The sequence below is a fragment of the Dermacentor silvarum genome, chromosome 1 (assembly GCF_013339745.2).
Source record: "Dermacentor silvarum isolate Dsil-2018 chromosome 1, BIME_Dsil_1.4, whole genome shotgun sequence".
NCBI classification, from domain to species: Eukaryota; Metazoa; Arthropoda; class Arachnida; order Ixodida; family Ixodidae; genus Dermacentor; species Dermacentor silvarum.
The window spans coordinates 146,598,929-146,614,371 of NC_051154.1; the positions used below are offsets into that span (position 1 = coordinate 146,598,929).

Consider the following 15,443-nt stretch of genomic DNA (forward strand, 5'->3'; position numbering starts at 1 on the left):
GGGCGAACCTGTGCCCACAAAAGCAAGGTACACTCAAAGCACAACGATAGCGGCGAACACAGTCGGCGATCGTCGAAAATCTGATAAGCGGCGAAGCGCGTCGGCTTTTATACCTGAGTCATCGAACGTTCCAGATTAATCCCTGATGCCGGCGTGTCTTCCAGAAAGTTCTAGACAATTCGCGTCGGTCATACAATCAGATAACATAAGCGTCGGTGAAAACAGGCAACGGAAAGAAGCATCGATAACGTTCTAGAAACTTCCGATACAGGCGCGTCCTGCGCCGAGCGATAACGTTTAACATTTGTTAGCCGGTGGAAAGCGGCCACCGGTGAAAGATAAACATGTATACGTCACACGTGTCAATATATAGGCGTTGCTGATCTACTTGAATTTCTCAAAGTAAAATAAGTTAGAAAATTCGTAAAGTAGGCTTGCACGCAAGCTAGATATGATAGCGTCGGATTGTAATTTGAATATATGAGAATAATTCTGTCACGCGGAAACGCAAACCCCTTTTCCACCTGCCTGCCGTTTGAGGTCTGTTTTTGGCGCGGCTGTGCACGACCTCCGGGATTGGCCCATGCAAGGGGGCTCGTTTCCTTGCAGCACAATCCAGATGGCGCTCGCAGCAGCGGCGGCGCCCGCCGTGCGGGAAACGTTCAACGCCAGCGTTTCCTGGTAAACGTTACGCTTACATAAGCTGCAGTTGTCGGGAAGCGTGAGAAGCAGTCGGGCATCCTTGAATGCTATCGCGTTCCACAGGCGAAGCTAGAGTGACCTAGAATATGGGAGAGTGTCCAAAGCGCCGCGCGAATGCATGGGAGGAGCGAGCACCTTTTCGTGTGAACTCCCGCGCCGCGGCGCTGCTGTACCCACCCCTTTTGCACAGGATGGCATTCACTACAGTAGTGCCATGGGCGAGAGGGTAGGTAGTAAGATAGGGCGCCAAGCTACGTCTTTTTTGGGGGGACCCAGAGCCCTAAGGCCACCAGTGTAGACGAAGACGGACCCAGAGAGGCCCCAAGATTCAAGAAACGTAGAATCGGTAGGAGAAGAAATAGACGTAAGCACCAGGGGCAAGGTTATTCTGACATAGGGTACATTAACATGCAAGGTGGCAGGAATAGGCTGAAGTGGGAGGAGATAGACGAGCAACTAAGGCAGAAAAAGCTGATGGTATACGGGTTTGTGGAGAGACATCTTAGGGACATGGAGCAACCACCCTGTAACCCTGACTATGCATGGGAATATTGCAATAGAACAGAGGGCAGCAGAAAAGGGGGTGGAATTGGAGCATTCATTCACAAAAGTATGAATTGGCAAAGGGTCAAACAGGAATGCAAGGAGCGCATTTATGGCTAAAAGGGAAAGTTGCAGGAGAGCAGACACTCCTTGGCTTTGTATACCTGTGGACAGGAGCAAATGCCAAAGAGGAAAACAAAAAAATGCTGGAATGCATATCAAGTGACATTAATGAGCTAGGAGGAGGGTGCGAGATTATTATACTAGGAGATATGAACGCACACATAGAAGACATGGACGGGTACGCAGACTCAACAGGCAACATGATGCTGGATATGTGTGAAATGCATGACTTAGTTGTATGCAACAGTACTGAGAAGTGTGAAGGGCACATAACATGGGAGGTACGGAGCCTGCAGTCGACGATAGATTATGCACTAATGTCACATAGGATGCACGATAGGCTAAATGTAATGAACATATATGAATATGGCTCTAGAAGTCTAGGTAGTGATCACAAACGTATTAAGGTGAGTTTTAGAAGAGAAATGAAAGTAAGTAGGAGGTAAGACGAACAACCAGGTGGGATATTTTACTCGCAAAAGCAGCATGAAATAGCAACCCAACAAATTGAGGAATTTCAGAGGATACAAAAACAGAATGGACATATGCAAATTTAACAGGGCTATTTGAGCTAGAGTTTGCTAAGGTAAGAGTTAGGCCAAAAGGGAACAGAAGACGTAAACCCAAGAGCTGGTGGGATGAGGAGGTTAAGAAGGCCATAGAGAAACGTCGGGAAGCATCCAGGGAAAAAAGATATTCAAAGCAGAGGGGTGAACCAGAAGCTGATGTAGGCAGAAAATGGAATAACTTCTTAAACTGTAAAAGGGAAGCAACCCAGTTGATCAATGAGAAGATTAGAAGAAAGGGGACCCAATGGTTGTCAGAAGTAAACAAAAAGTATAGAAAAGCAGCGAAGAAATTTTGGAAACATCTCAACTCCTTTAGTAATAAGACTAGCCTAGAGCAGACGTTTATAGTTACAGCTCAAGGTGTTCGGCTAGAAGGAGATGAGGCAATGTAACATATAAGAACAATGATGACAGAAAAATTTAAAGAACGAAGCATAGCATGTGCTCAATCAGGTGAGGATAGACTAGTTAGTGCAGTGGCTCCACTTGCACAAAGCGAGTGGGAAAGGGCAAAGAAGGTTTCTAGTAGCACGTCGACAGGTCCTGATGGTTGGCGCTGAGCTATCTTCTGCAGCCCTCAAGGGCTGCAGAAGATAGCGCCAACCTTTCCCTTTCCCAACGAACCACTTAGTAGTAGTCCTGATGGCATCCCAATTATGTTAATAATGACATTGGGCCCAAATTCTAAGAAAGCTTTAAGAGAGGCAGTGAGCAAAACGATAATGGAAGGTAAAGCCCCCGACGGGTGGAGACTGAGCAGGATGAGCATGATGTACAAGGGAAAGGGAGACAAAGCTGACATATACTTATCGAAGAAGGACATGTATGCAAACAGCAACACAACACACATGGAGATGAGATGCAGTGCAACGAGCCTACAATGTGTGGTTACTCAATATTTAGAAGCAGCGGCACTACTACTGGGGCAACTAGAAGTGTTGTGAATGGGTGACGAGTTGACCGTAGTAGCAGCAGAAGGCACAGGCTGTATACTTGCGAGGCGATCAGCTGTTGCGACAATGAGCGACTGCGTAGGTCGAAGGGAACACAGTACGTTGGCCTGTTGACTCTTCACTAATGCTGTGTAAGGGCCCATAATTTGTGCAGAAAGCGTGTGGCCATCCATGGCTCAATCACAGCTGTACGGTTGTGGGTGCCGATATTGCTCTTAAATTTTCCAAAAATGCGGGAATGACCAGTTTAGTCGTCTGCAGTTTCACTTTTCTGTCACCACCAAAGAAGACTGTCAATGGTGCACTTTTTTTGGTAGGCTTAACATCTTTTAAAAGCACCTTAAAAGAACATTGCCAATAATTTGTCATAAAATTGACAAAAAACAAAGAACAAACCAGCTTAGTTAGCCTCCCCATTTTGCAAACAGAATAGCAGCTCACTTTGAAGAAAATGGGCCCACATTGTCATCATGTTTACTGAGGGCATGCAAAACCTGGAATGCTAGATTGGGAGCAGTACTGGGACACTCCTGACAATCTTCTCTTGGTAGACACATGCTAGGCATGTAGATATGGTACATATTTTTAATGTGAGAAAAACTGCAAGGCTGGCCAGCAGCATATCGCAGCACCTTCGCCATCGGTGTCTGTCAAGAAAGGACGCCTGGTTACGTAAATATTAATGCGTCGACGCTACCGAATAGGGCGGGCACAGAGGCGCCGCTCCAAGGCGCCGGTTCGTGAACTGGCCGTTGCCAAGACGCCGACATGAATTGGATATTTCGAGCGTCTGCACAGCACGGATTTCATGGCGTTCTGCCACCACAGCTGCACCACTCGTTTCAAGCACAGAGCACAAAGTGAGGCCTCATGGCGTTCTGCCACCCACAGCTGCACCACTCGTTTCAAGCACAGTACTCAAACCATACCGTATGCCGGTCTGAGCGGAGCGGACAGCAAGCGCTCAGCTAGGGATGCGGTCTTCGTTCCGCTGCCGGTACGAGCGTTGTGCGCAAGCGCAATATATCGTTCCCGCTAAGCGGTTGTGTGGCATTTGCTAGCATATGCCACACAACCGCTTAGCGGGAACGATATATTGCGCTTGCGCACAACGCTCGTACCGGCAGCGGAATGAAGACCGCATCCCTCGCTCCGCTACAAAGCCGACTGAGCGGAGCGTGACAGCGTGTCTACTTGGCCTCTTCGTTGTTTTGCAGCCGAGTTGAAAGCGCGTCGCTCGCGTCTCGGCAAGACGCGCTTATCAAATGCGAAATCTACGCAGTTCCCTGCAGTATCGTGAAATCTCAGCAGAGCGGAGCGTAAGCGGCGCTCTGCCAAAACTGTCTATTAATTGCGCGTAATCCGTCAGCAGTGGTAACCAAATAAATAATAATTTAATGACTTTTGGATTGATATCAATGACGGCGTATATGAATAAAGGTTACCCCTTTCACATTAAGTAAAGTTATCCGTGATCACTATTTAGTAACTCAGTCCTGCCACTTCTAGGTATCACAATTGAGTCACTGTTTGAATGACTTTTCATTTGATATCCATGACGCAATGCTTTATGAAATGTAGACTTGGCGTAATCAGTTATTAATGTTAAGCAAGATGCTCATTATTTTAAAGTGGGAATGGCCCCAATGACGACGCGCACGAATCAAAACAACTGCTGTACCATTAAAATAACTGATTCAGTATCACTACTGACTTCATCATACATGTTCCCAGCAGGCCTCATTGTTCAATTACTTGTTTTATGATATTTCATTTGATATCCATTACATTGCAGGTGTGTAAAACTGTGAGAACTAAACACAGTATGTCAGAAACTAGTGCTTACTATAGCTACTATAGTTCTATTATTTAGCATATTGTGTAATTATTTAATTGATCAATAATTCACTGTAACTACTGATGGCTATTCATAGGTTAAGCTAGAACGTAATGCTTATCTTTCTAAACACGAAATAAAAAATTTTAACATGCGCTGAAAATTGACGATATATAATGCGCGTAGACGGGCTTAATGCTTGGATTTCATTCCATAAAGCAAATCGGTCCGCTACTTGTTTCAGAATTGGGCGGTGTCATCTTTGGTTGTACATCTGGGCAGAAATGTTCATCATAGCTGCACATTCTAGTCTATGAGTTTTAACGTGATCGACGAGCTCCTTTCCCTTCAATACAACGACAGACGAATATTCTGCCCCTGTAGTGCTGCTTCGCCGCATAGTGGCTGAACAAAAGCGCCCCAGGAAGAAAAATTCAGCTAGCGGAATAAAAACAATCTTGGCCTACATATGGAGGGAGACCTAGAGTATATGCCACCAGAGTGCAATTGGCGGATGAGTTCTCGCTGCGCTGTAATCAGCATTTAAAAATCACCCCATGCGTTTTAAACGGTTCTACAAAAGCGTCCCAGGAAAAAAAATGCAGCCATTGAAATTAAATGAGACGCCACATATAGCGTGAGACTGTTGCCAGGATTAAATGCCTAAAGAGCAATTTGCGAAAAATGACGCATTGCTCAGCAATCGATTTTTAAAAAATGCTTCCCGTAGAGTTACGCCGACCGCATCACCTCAGGGTCGGCTTCGCTGCAGTAGTTGATGTCTCGGATTCCTGGACTTGTAATGCCACCATCCTCTCTCAAGTTTCTGCTAAAGAACACTAATAGGAACAAAATTTCAGTATGCATCCAATGTGTGAAATTCCATTATATTTATTACCTCATTAGAAGGCAAAATTACTCCACTCGTTTTAAATGTTCAACTTATGATCGAATAGCTACTCTAACCTCAAATAAATCTAAACTTGAATGCGTAATCCTTAAGCTGATACAATCGAACCCGGATATATCGAATCTAAAGGGGATCACGAAAAAGTTCGATGTATAGGTAATTTGATATATAAAATAATAGCCCCTGAGGCAAACGGTGGCTTACCGATTGGTGCGTCCGAGAGCCACTAACTTACTGCACGCAACTCGGGGAAAAAAACCAAGCACACTTTATTTCCCCGCAAGAAATTGCTGGATCACATTAAACTTCATTGAAAAGTCCAAGCTGATTGTTTTCTTTACACTTGTAGCAAGCCATCGCTTGCGGAAAATAAATTCGTGAATTGGCACTCAACCCACACGCCGACGCCTCGAAAATCGGATAGAAGGAATGTTGACGTTCGAGGTAGCATGCGGGCTAGGCGATCAGCTCGATGGGGCTCAACTAACTGCACATTCTCTTCTCCACCTCAATGGGCCAGAATACCTCAAAGTGCACAAAGAAGTGCACTATGAGGTCTTCTGCGTGGCGCCGCTTTCGATATATCGAATGTGCTGGTGAACGGGCCTTCTATATAAGCGCGAACCAGCACGATAAATGTGCATGGAATTTTCAAGGGGATTTTACAGCGGTTCGATATACAGAATCATTCGTTACAAGTTGGTTTGATATATCCGGGTGCGACGTACTGTATCCCCGTTACAACATATATCGCATCGTATTGATCAGCTGTGCAAAATACTTATCAGATTTAGTCACATTAACTTGCTTAAGCTCTTTCTGAACTCTCAGAGCCCTTGAGTGGTATCGCCTCCCCAAAGATATGCTAAAGAGTACTAATAAATGCAAGTTTCATGCAACATCAACTAGCATGCGTTGTGTAATCTGAATTTGTTAATTACTTACTCTGTTCCTTTTTAATTCTTTGTAAAATCAGCTAATATGGTATAATTGTAAAGCTGCCTTCCTGGTGGGCACTGCAGTTTTTTCCACGTACCACCAGCTAAAATTATATGATTAAAAAGTTACTTTTTAATCATTGCATTATTTGTTTAGCCTGCTCAACCCACTCCCTGCCGTGATGCCTTCGAGCGCTGACGGCGCAAATAAATAAATTATTAAGCTGTAAGAAGTATTTCTTGGATGAGAGACTGTCACCTCCGGCAATGTTTCATTATCATCATCATCGTCATTATCAGCAGCAGCAGCAGCAGCCTATTTTTATGTCCATGGCAGGACGAAGGCCTCTCCCAGCGATCTCTAATGACCCCTGTCCGGCGATGTATAAAATATGTGCATTATTTAAAGCGTTGACGGTTACGTAAATTTGGCATCAGGAGATTGGAACGAAAACAGATTGGAATAGTTTTGCGTTATAAGGTCCCAGCCGTCGGCCCGCCTGGACTTTGTACCCAGCGCAGATCGCCTTCAAGATCGGGGCCGCGCGGCCGCGCTCAGCCGCGCCATACATAGCCGCCATGGGAGTAAAACGTCCTCCACTTTCCCTGCGGCCTTGTGCGCGATGGAAGACGGAGCGCTTCTTCCCCGCCTTCCTCCCTTGCGCACGCGAGACTGAGCAACCATTCTTTGCTCACCCTCTCACGCTTTCACTTTCACCCACACCATACGGCGCGCGGCCACGATGTTATCGCACTTGGACTTTATACGGAACATCACGTTGTCGACGACGGCGGAAATGTGCCTGGAGTGTCCAAAATTATGTGAATCCGACTCAGTGTGGGAATAAATGTAAGCGAAGCTTTCTGTGCTGTTTGCTTTGACTGACGATAGTTCGCAGTAATGTTAACGGTGAATGTTTATTTCTTCAGCACTTAGGTGGAATGCGAGAGTGGTGAGTTGATGTTAAACGTTACCCTGCGTGTACCACTGCTGTTTGTCCGTGCAATTAACACAATACACAGCGAGACGTGCTTGCTTGAGGCATTGTTGTGTGCCATTTTTCATAACCTTCGAGATTGAGCCACCAGGCTTCTCAGCTAAATCTTGCACGCCTTCACTCGCACCAGCAACATACGGCATCGGGCCGCGATGTTATCGCACTTGGACTTTACACGGAACATCGCGGCGACAGCGAAGGCGACGCAGATGACGTCGGCGTAAAGGCGCCTGGAGTGTACATATAATTGCTATCACAATAATAATAATAATAATAAAAAAGTGTACAGGAAACGACGCTGCCATAACCTAGAAGCTTGTTTCGCCACAGTACGACTGAGTTTGTGGAGAAACAAACCCATTGTATGTTGTCTTCGTATTTCCAAGCGTTTTGGTGCGACAGCATTTTAAAGCCTGGAATAAGGTTAGTCGTGTCCGAACGACTGTCCGACCAGTGTTTTGTTGCGCTACGAGGGCACTGTAATAGTCACCTTACGAGAGGAAATATTCTCGACAAGGCGGGGGTCCGAGAAGTATTGTCAAGCGATTACCTATTTGCGCAGCTAAGCAATCGTGTGACTCACAGCAGGCCATACAACAATTGACCCGGTGTAGTTCAGCGGTTGCGGCTCCACTTTCTCAAACCTTCACAACCTTACCTTCGCGTATAAATTGCGAGATTTGCGTACACTTAACAGGCACGCATAATTTTAGTTATACTTCCGAACTGGAAAAAGAAATCATGCAGAAACTCTTCTGGGAGTTGCCTAAGTATGCACAATCATTGTGCCGCTTGTTAATCACCACGCAGCCCGGTGTCATTATCAATGTTATGAAACTTTATTCGACCAGCATATACCCTTATCAACCATCATAGGTAGTTATCAACCTTATCGAACACGGTCCTACCCTTATCAACTATTATCGGTCCTTATCAACCTGGATGTCCAGATAAGCTGTTTCAAAACCACCACTACAATTGCTGAGGGGGGCATGCAATGTTTTGTTCATGGTTCGGATGCTTGTTTTGAACTTGTTCTTTATTGAAACGTGTGCTGTTCTGTGTATTGTATGGGTGATCTCAATGAATCTGTTCTGTGTATTGTATGGATGATCTCTCTGTTCGCTTCACTTCGCTGAGCGCTTGTAGCCTCTGTCTTACGTGGTTATGAGCCATTGTATTCGTCTTACGTGACGGATGGACAAATTTCTCATTTGGTAGGCATAGAAATGCTTATGCATTTAAAACTAAAACAGCATCGTTTATTAAACGAGGCGAAGCTGCTGATTTTCGCTGTAACACGGGGACTCTCTTTTCCTCTTTATTTTGTTCCGTTACGCGTTCTATAGATCATGAGTTTTCCCTTTCAATTTTTTTTACACTGATAGTATTCAAACCTTCGCATTGTCGGCACATTGCACTATCAAGTAAACACACGTAACAAGTGCTTTGTTTAGCGATGTCCTTTTGTGTCAAAAAAATTGCCTAATAGTAAATCATTCTAAATACCAAATGAAACACTTTACCATGTGCCGAAACTTGAGAAAAAGGGGCGCGCGCAGCCGGGCTTAGTGCTTCGATGCCACTCCATAAAGCCATTTGGCCCGCTCTTTCTTCCAGAATCTGACGCTATCATCTTTCCTTATACGCCAGGGCGCAAATATGCATCACAGCTGCACATTAGTGTCCATTTTTAACATGGTCCACAAGCTCTTTTCCATCAATTCAACGGCGGACGAATCTTTTGCCCTGTAGAGATGCTTTGCCGCATAGTAGCCAAACAAAAGCGCCCCAGGGAAAAAAAATTCAGCCAGCGGAATAAGACCAAACTGGACCTACATGTATGGATAGACCTACAGTATGTGCCACTAGAGTGAAATTAGCGGATTAGTCTTTACTGTGCTGCAAATGACGTTTAGAAATCACCCCATGCATTTTAAATGGGTCTACAAAAGTGCCCCAGGAAAAAAATCCAGCCAGCGAAATTAAACTACACTCAACATATAGCGTGAGAACGTTGTCGGGATTGAGTGCTTAAAGTGCAAATCGCGAAAAACAAGCCATTGCTCAGCAATCGATTTTTAAAAAATGTTGCCCATAGAGTTACGCCGACCGCATCGCCCCAGGGTCGGCTTCGCCGCAGTAGTAGATGTCCCAGAGTGCTGGACTTGCAAAATGAGTAATGCATTTTTTTTTTCGAAGCTTTCGTCGCCCTGTTCCCTCAAACGAGAGTGTTGCATTTCCTGCTGCAAGTGCATTGGTCGCTGTGTCTTCCGCTGTGTGCGAGCGTGCAGCCATCAATTGCCTTTATGTCAACAGATTCAGATTCATTCAGATTCATTTGTTGCGCATTCTCGCCCAAAACCTCACAGAGTGCCAAAGCCTTGACAAACACCGCGAAACGTTTTTCTGTATGCCGACATGATTCACTGTAATATACCAACCCAAACGGAAGCGCCCAGGAATGAAATTGTGATAGTAGCCCCCGTTGCCAGCGCGAAGCGACGAGAAAAAAAGGTGGTTAAGTGGGTGGTGGTGGTGGGGGGGGGGGGGGGGGGGGGTGTAGGGACTTGCGTAAAAAAATTGGGGGGGGGGGGGCTGAACCCCCCTAACACCCCACCCCCTGTCTAGGCCCCTGCTCAGTTGCACAAAGAGCCACCAACCAGCCAATAACACATGGGGGTTCACACCATTGCAACCAATATAGCACCAACACTTTCATGACGGACACACCATTGGTCAAAAGCATGTCACAATCTACCACACGCAAGGGGATAGGTTCACTGGAAGATACGTGTCATCTCAAGCTCCCCTACGCTAGACCTCGAGGCATTGATGTCCGCCGGCACCGGAAGCCGGGATCGAGCTCGCACTTGTAATCTTTGTCTATGCACCAGCCTGCGGGCTAAACATCTCCTGCAAGAAGCCGCCACACCAGCTGCGAGAATGTTCCCACGAAGCCACGGCTATTGACGATATGTGTGCCTGACAGTGGGCTGCCTAGCTGCCAGCGCTAAGAAGTCTCGCTCACTCCGTGCAGCTGTGGGTCGGGTCGCTTGAACACCCCGAACGCCGTTATTGTGAACCGAAGGCGATCGCACACAAAAGCGCCCATCGGTCGCAACCGGCTAAGTGGTCGTAAATTATTTCCGTTTTCTCAAGGCATTCTCAAAAGGCGCGCGCGGATGCCAAACAGTGACACTGAAACCGGGTGGCCATGTGTCGCGTCGCCCAACTTCCGTGACAACGCTTCCCCGTCCGGCGGCGAGGCCCACAAACAAACCACAGTAGCGACCGAGAATGTCAACGGAACATCTGGGAAGCCCGGGGGCGTCTAGCGCTAGCGGTGGCTTCAAAAACACCCCTTCCTATTCTCTTCACGCCCGTCACCCCGAACGCTTCCGGGCCCATTCAGCTCGAACCTCTTCCCTTTTGTTCCGAGCGGGGGTGCGCATTTGGCGGCTCTTCTACGGCGCAACCACTAAGCCGCATTTCTTTCCATGCGTGGGTGTCCCCCGGGTCCCGTCTTCGCGGGGCCAATCCGCGTCCTTCGTTTGCGGTAATTGTCCGACACAGCAGCGTGAGATATCGTCCTGCGCTTTACAGTATACTCACATAAACTGGGCCGCACAACAACGGCAACACCAACTCCGTATACCTCATACTGACTGCAGCATTCGCCCACCATTGTCGCTTGCGATTCTTCGAAATTAAATTGCATCACGTAAGACAATGAATGGTTCATACCCCCTTAAGCAATGGTTCAAACCTCCGTAAACGCGGCCTCCCCATTACGACGACATTCTACGCAGGAATGATGAGCGTCAACGATATCGCAATTTTTGTAAACTGGACCTAATATTACATCTAAAGCGGACAACAATGATATATCATACGCCACCCTGAAATATACCACTACATTGTGAAAGTTGCATTTGCAAAACACCAGCCCTTCCCCTGTCGAGAAAATGGGGGTAAGCCAAGCTTGTGTGTGTATCTCACCTACTACTTTTGCTTCCCTTTCGTACTACTTGTGCTTCCCTTTCCTTATATACTTTTCCTTCCATTTCGTGCAACTTTTTCTTTCGTTGCGTTGTACGATTCTCTGGTCTTCGCTGTTGTCGCTTGCTTTCCATGTCTCGAGTTTGCTCGGCAGCGTGGTTAGCATGCAGCATTCGGCCCGCCATTGCCGCTTGCGATTCTTCGAAATTGAACTACTTCAAAATTAAATCTGTCCGTCACGTAAGACAATGAATGGCTCATACCCCCTTAAGCAATAGCTCATACCCCCGTAAACGCGGCCTCCCCATTACGACGACAGAAGTGAAATTCTACGCAGGAATGATTTGCGGCAACGGTGCCAGCTGTGGAAGACGACGAACGCGGGAGCAGTGGCACGAGCGCGTGCCGGGCACGAGCGCAACCCGAGGGGCGCCAACCAGCCAGCTGCGGAAGAAGACGACGACGCTCGAGTCAATGCTGACGATGATAGTTTTCAGCGTAAACCGACCCAAGGAGGATTAAATTTTTTTTAAATCCTCCTTGAACCGACCACGACACAAGTGAGCCAATAAAGCTTCGCTTAAAAGGATGGAACGTCAGGTGATTGTGTCGTCCGGCTGAGAACGTCGTGCCGGAACGCGCTGTTCGACGTTACATTTTGGTGGCAACGGGGAGCCATGTTCACCCGAAGAAAGGCTACCGCGACAACAGCAACGGTGGACGGCCTACAGCCAAAGACTGCAGAGGGTGACGCATCGCTGACAGTCCTGGAGCCTCCCGTCTTTGCATCAGTGGAAACCATAGCAGAACCCGCCGTAATTCCGGCATCGGCAAGCACACCACACGTGCCTCCTGACCTACATCAACCGCAGCCTTCTGTCGAGCGTGCGCCCACTCCACCTCGTCAATCAAGCACGGGTGAGTCACCGCCGCTGACCGACTCCCTCCAGGCACTTGCTTCGCTAGCTGCAGCTGACCGAAGAGTGTGTAGACGTAGCGTGCATGTGTTGCACGTGAAGAAGTTGCTTAAGCACGAGTAAGCACACATCAACAAACAGAAACTTATTTATATAGAAACGTTGCGAGGCGAGAAGGTGGCAAAGACTTGCGAGGCTGCTCGACGAGTGTCCAGTTCTGATCGGCTCGAAAACATCCGAGCCGCCGCCAGAAGCACCGGCAACAGTCACAGACGGCGCGCGTTCGGTGCGAACGCGGGGAAAACGCGGACGACGTCGACAACAGTTCTGTGCATTGCTGGTGCTGCTACATGGGCCGCCGGCTAGTGAAGAGGCCCAGTGAAAGTCGGGAGTCTGAACGATACGGAACAATGCTTGTTGGTTTTAGCCGTGGAAGGGGTCAGTGGATGCAACGAAGTAGCGGCGACGGGGATGAGAGGGGAGGTAAGGTCTGGAATTGTATGGGGCAGTGGGTCTTCAACGATGGCTGCTTTTAGGCGGTCAATATAGACGGTGTCGTGGCTCCCGTGCAAATTAAGCGTATAGAACTTGTCATTGCACTTGATGATGCGATATGGGCCATCGTAAGGGCGCTAGCTGCAAAGGATTGCGGACTGCGTCGCGAAGGACAAGCACATGTGGTGCCGTCTTCAAGTCAGGAGGGATGTAGGGCGAATCACGGATTGTGGGCGAGGATGCGAGACAAAAAGATTGCGCAGAGTGGAGCGAAACTGCACCCCATACTCGGACGGGTCGGGACAAGGCGAGGGTGATGTAGAGTCGAAGAGTTCTCCGGGACGGCGGAGTGACGAACCATAGACTAGATCAGCAGGTGTACACTTGATGACCTGCTTTAACATTGCCCTAAGGCTAAGTAAAACAAGAGGCAGGGAAACTGTCCAGCTGACCGTTTCGGGTTGTGCCCTCAAAGATGCCTTCTGTGTCCGGTGGAAACGTTTTTTTTTTAAAGAAAAGACTCGAAGTGTCTACATCGATCGGTGGTGATGGTAGATGGAACGCCGATACTTGACACCCATCCTGAAAGGAAAGCTGTAGCGATGGTTTCACTTTTGATGTCGGGAATGGGAAATGCCTCTGGCCACCGAGTAAAACGGTCAATGCACGTCAGCAGGTAGGTGGAGGCCATGGTCCTAGGATGTCAACATGAACCGTCGAAACGGTCCGAAGGTGGTGGGAAGGAACCATAAGGAGACAAGGTATGACGATGGACCTTGGACTTGCTGGCAATTCTGACAACTGCGAGCCCACCCATGTCCCACGCATGTCCTTGTTGATGACCGGCCAGACAAAACGCCGGGTGATAAGGTGTTGCGTGGCGCGGATACCAGGATGCGCGAGGCCGTGCAGGGAATCGAAGACAGCGCGACGGAAATCACTGGGAACAAGAGGTCTAGGGTTGTCAGTCGACATGTAGCAGAGAATGGGAACAGTGGACGACGGAAGTGTAACTTCACGAACCTTGATCGTTCCAGAGTCCAGGAGCGATTTCTGCGTCTTGTGCTCGCGCTGCAGCGATGGCGCTGAAATCGACAGTTGTTGACGATGCTACGCAAGATACGGACAGTGTTAGTCGAGAGAGCGCATCGGCGGCATCGTTCGCAAACCCTTGCACGTGCCGGATATCAGTCGTAAATTCCGAGATATAAGCGAGGTGACGAATTTCACGGGGTGATAACTTGCTACTGGCAGATTTGATGGCAAACGTGAACGGCTTGTGGTCCGTGACGATGAAGAAACTTCTAACTTCGAGGAAATTCCTGAAGTGACGCACGGCGCCATGTAAGCAGCGAGGAGTTCACGACCGAAAGTGCTGTAATTGCTTTCGGTGGAGGAGAGCTTGCGTGAAAAGAACGCTAGCGGTTGCCACGATCCGTCAACGCACTTGGTAATGCGGCTCCAACGGCCACATCTAACGCGTCTGTCATGAGACAGAGCGGAACATCAGGTATTGGGTGAACAAGAAGGGTGACGTGTGCGAGCTGGGTGTTAGCACTGAAAGAGCTGGAGGCATTTTCAGACCATGTAATGGGAGTATAGTTCATCTTGTGTCCCTGGAGTAGATCTGTAAGTGGACGAATCAGATGAGCACAACGGAGGATGAAACGCCGATAGAAATTAATCAGTACTACGAACTCGCGTAGTTTACGTACGGAAGGGGGCTGAGGAAAATCGCGAATGACTTGCACTTTGTTAGGGAGCGGCAGGATGCCGTGACGATCAACATGGTGTCCAAGAAAGTCAAGATAAGGGACGCCAAACGTACACTTGGCTTTGTTGACGATTAGGCCGTACTCGTCAAGGCGTTGGAAAACTTGTCGATGGTGTGAAAGGTGGCCTTCTGCATCGCGGCTAAAGATGAGAAGGTCATCGATGTAGGCAAAACATAACGGAAGACCTCGGGTGACTGTCTCCACGAAACGCTGGAAAGTTTGAGCGGCGTTGCGGGGACCAAAGGGCATCCGCAGGTTATATCCGAGGGTTCAACATATCCGAGGGTTCAACAGGTATCTGATGACACGCCTTGACGAGGCCTATCTTTGAAAATATAGTTGCTCCATGCAGTGGTGCTGTGAAATCCGCGATGTTAGGCAAGAGGTAGCGATCGGGAATAGTGGCGTTGTTCAAGGCCCGGTAGTCACCGCACGGCCGCCAATCACCTGGGCACTTCTTGGACACCATCTGCAGAGGAGATGCCCAAGGACTTCTTGATGGTCGCACAATACCAAGCTCGAGCAATATGTTCAAATTTGGCTCTGGCGATGTTGCATCGATCGGGTGCGATGCGTCGTGAACGACTGTGGACAGGTGGTCCTGTGGTGATAATATGGTGGGTGACATCGTGCTTGACAGGACGCGTGAAATTGGACGGGCGAAGCAAGTATGGAAATTCG

The 15,443-nt window shown here is 48.1% G+C and overlaps 1 protein-coding gene across 1 annotated transcript in view; it reads left to right on the plus strand.

Moving 5' to 3' along the window:
• Positions 1-12,252: 12,252 nt before the first annotated feature.
• LOC119464353 (mucin-5AC-like) overlaps positions 12,253-15,443 on the plus strand; it is a 59,020-nt gene continuing 55,829 nt past the window's right edge. Inside the window, exon 1 of the mRNA XM_037725325.2 lies at positions 12,253-12,558. Within this exon, the coding sequence (XP_037581253.1) occupies positions 12,253-12,558 (306 nt within the window). The remainder of the gene's footprint in view (positions 12,559-15,443) is intronic.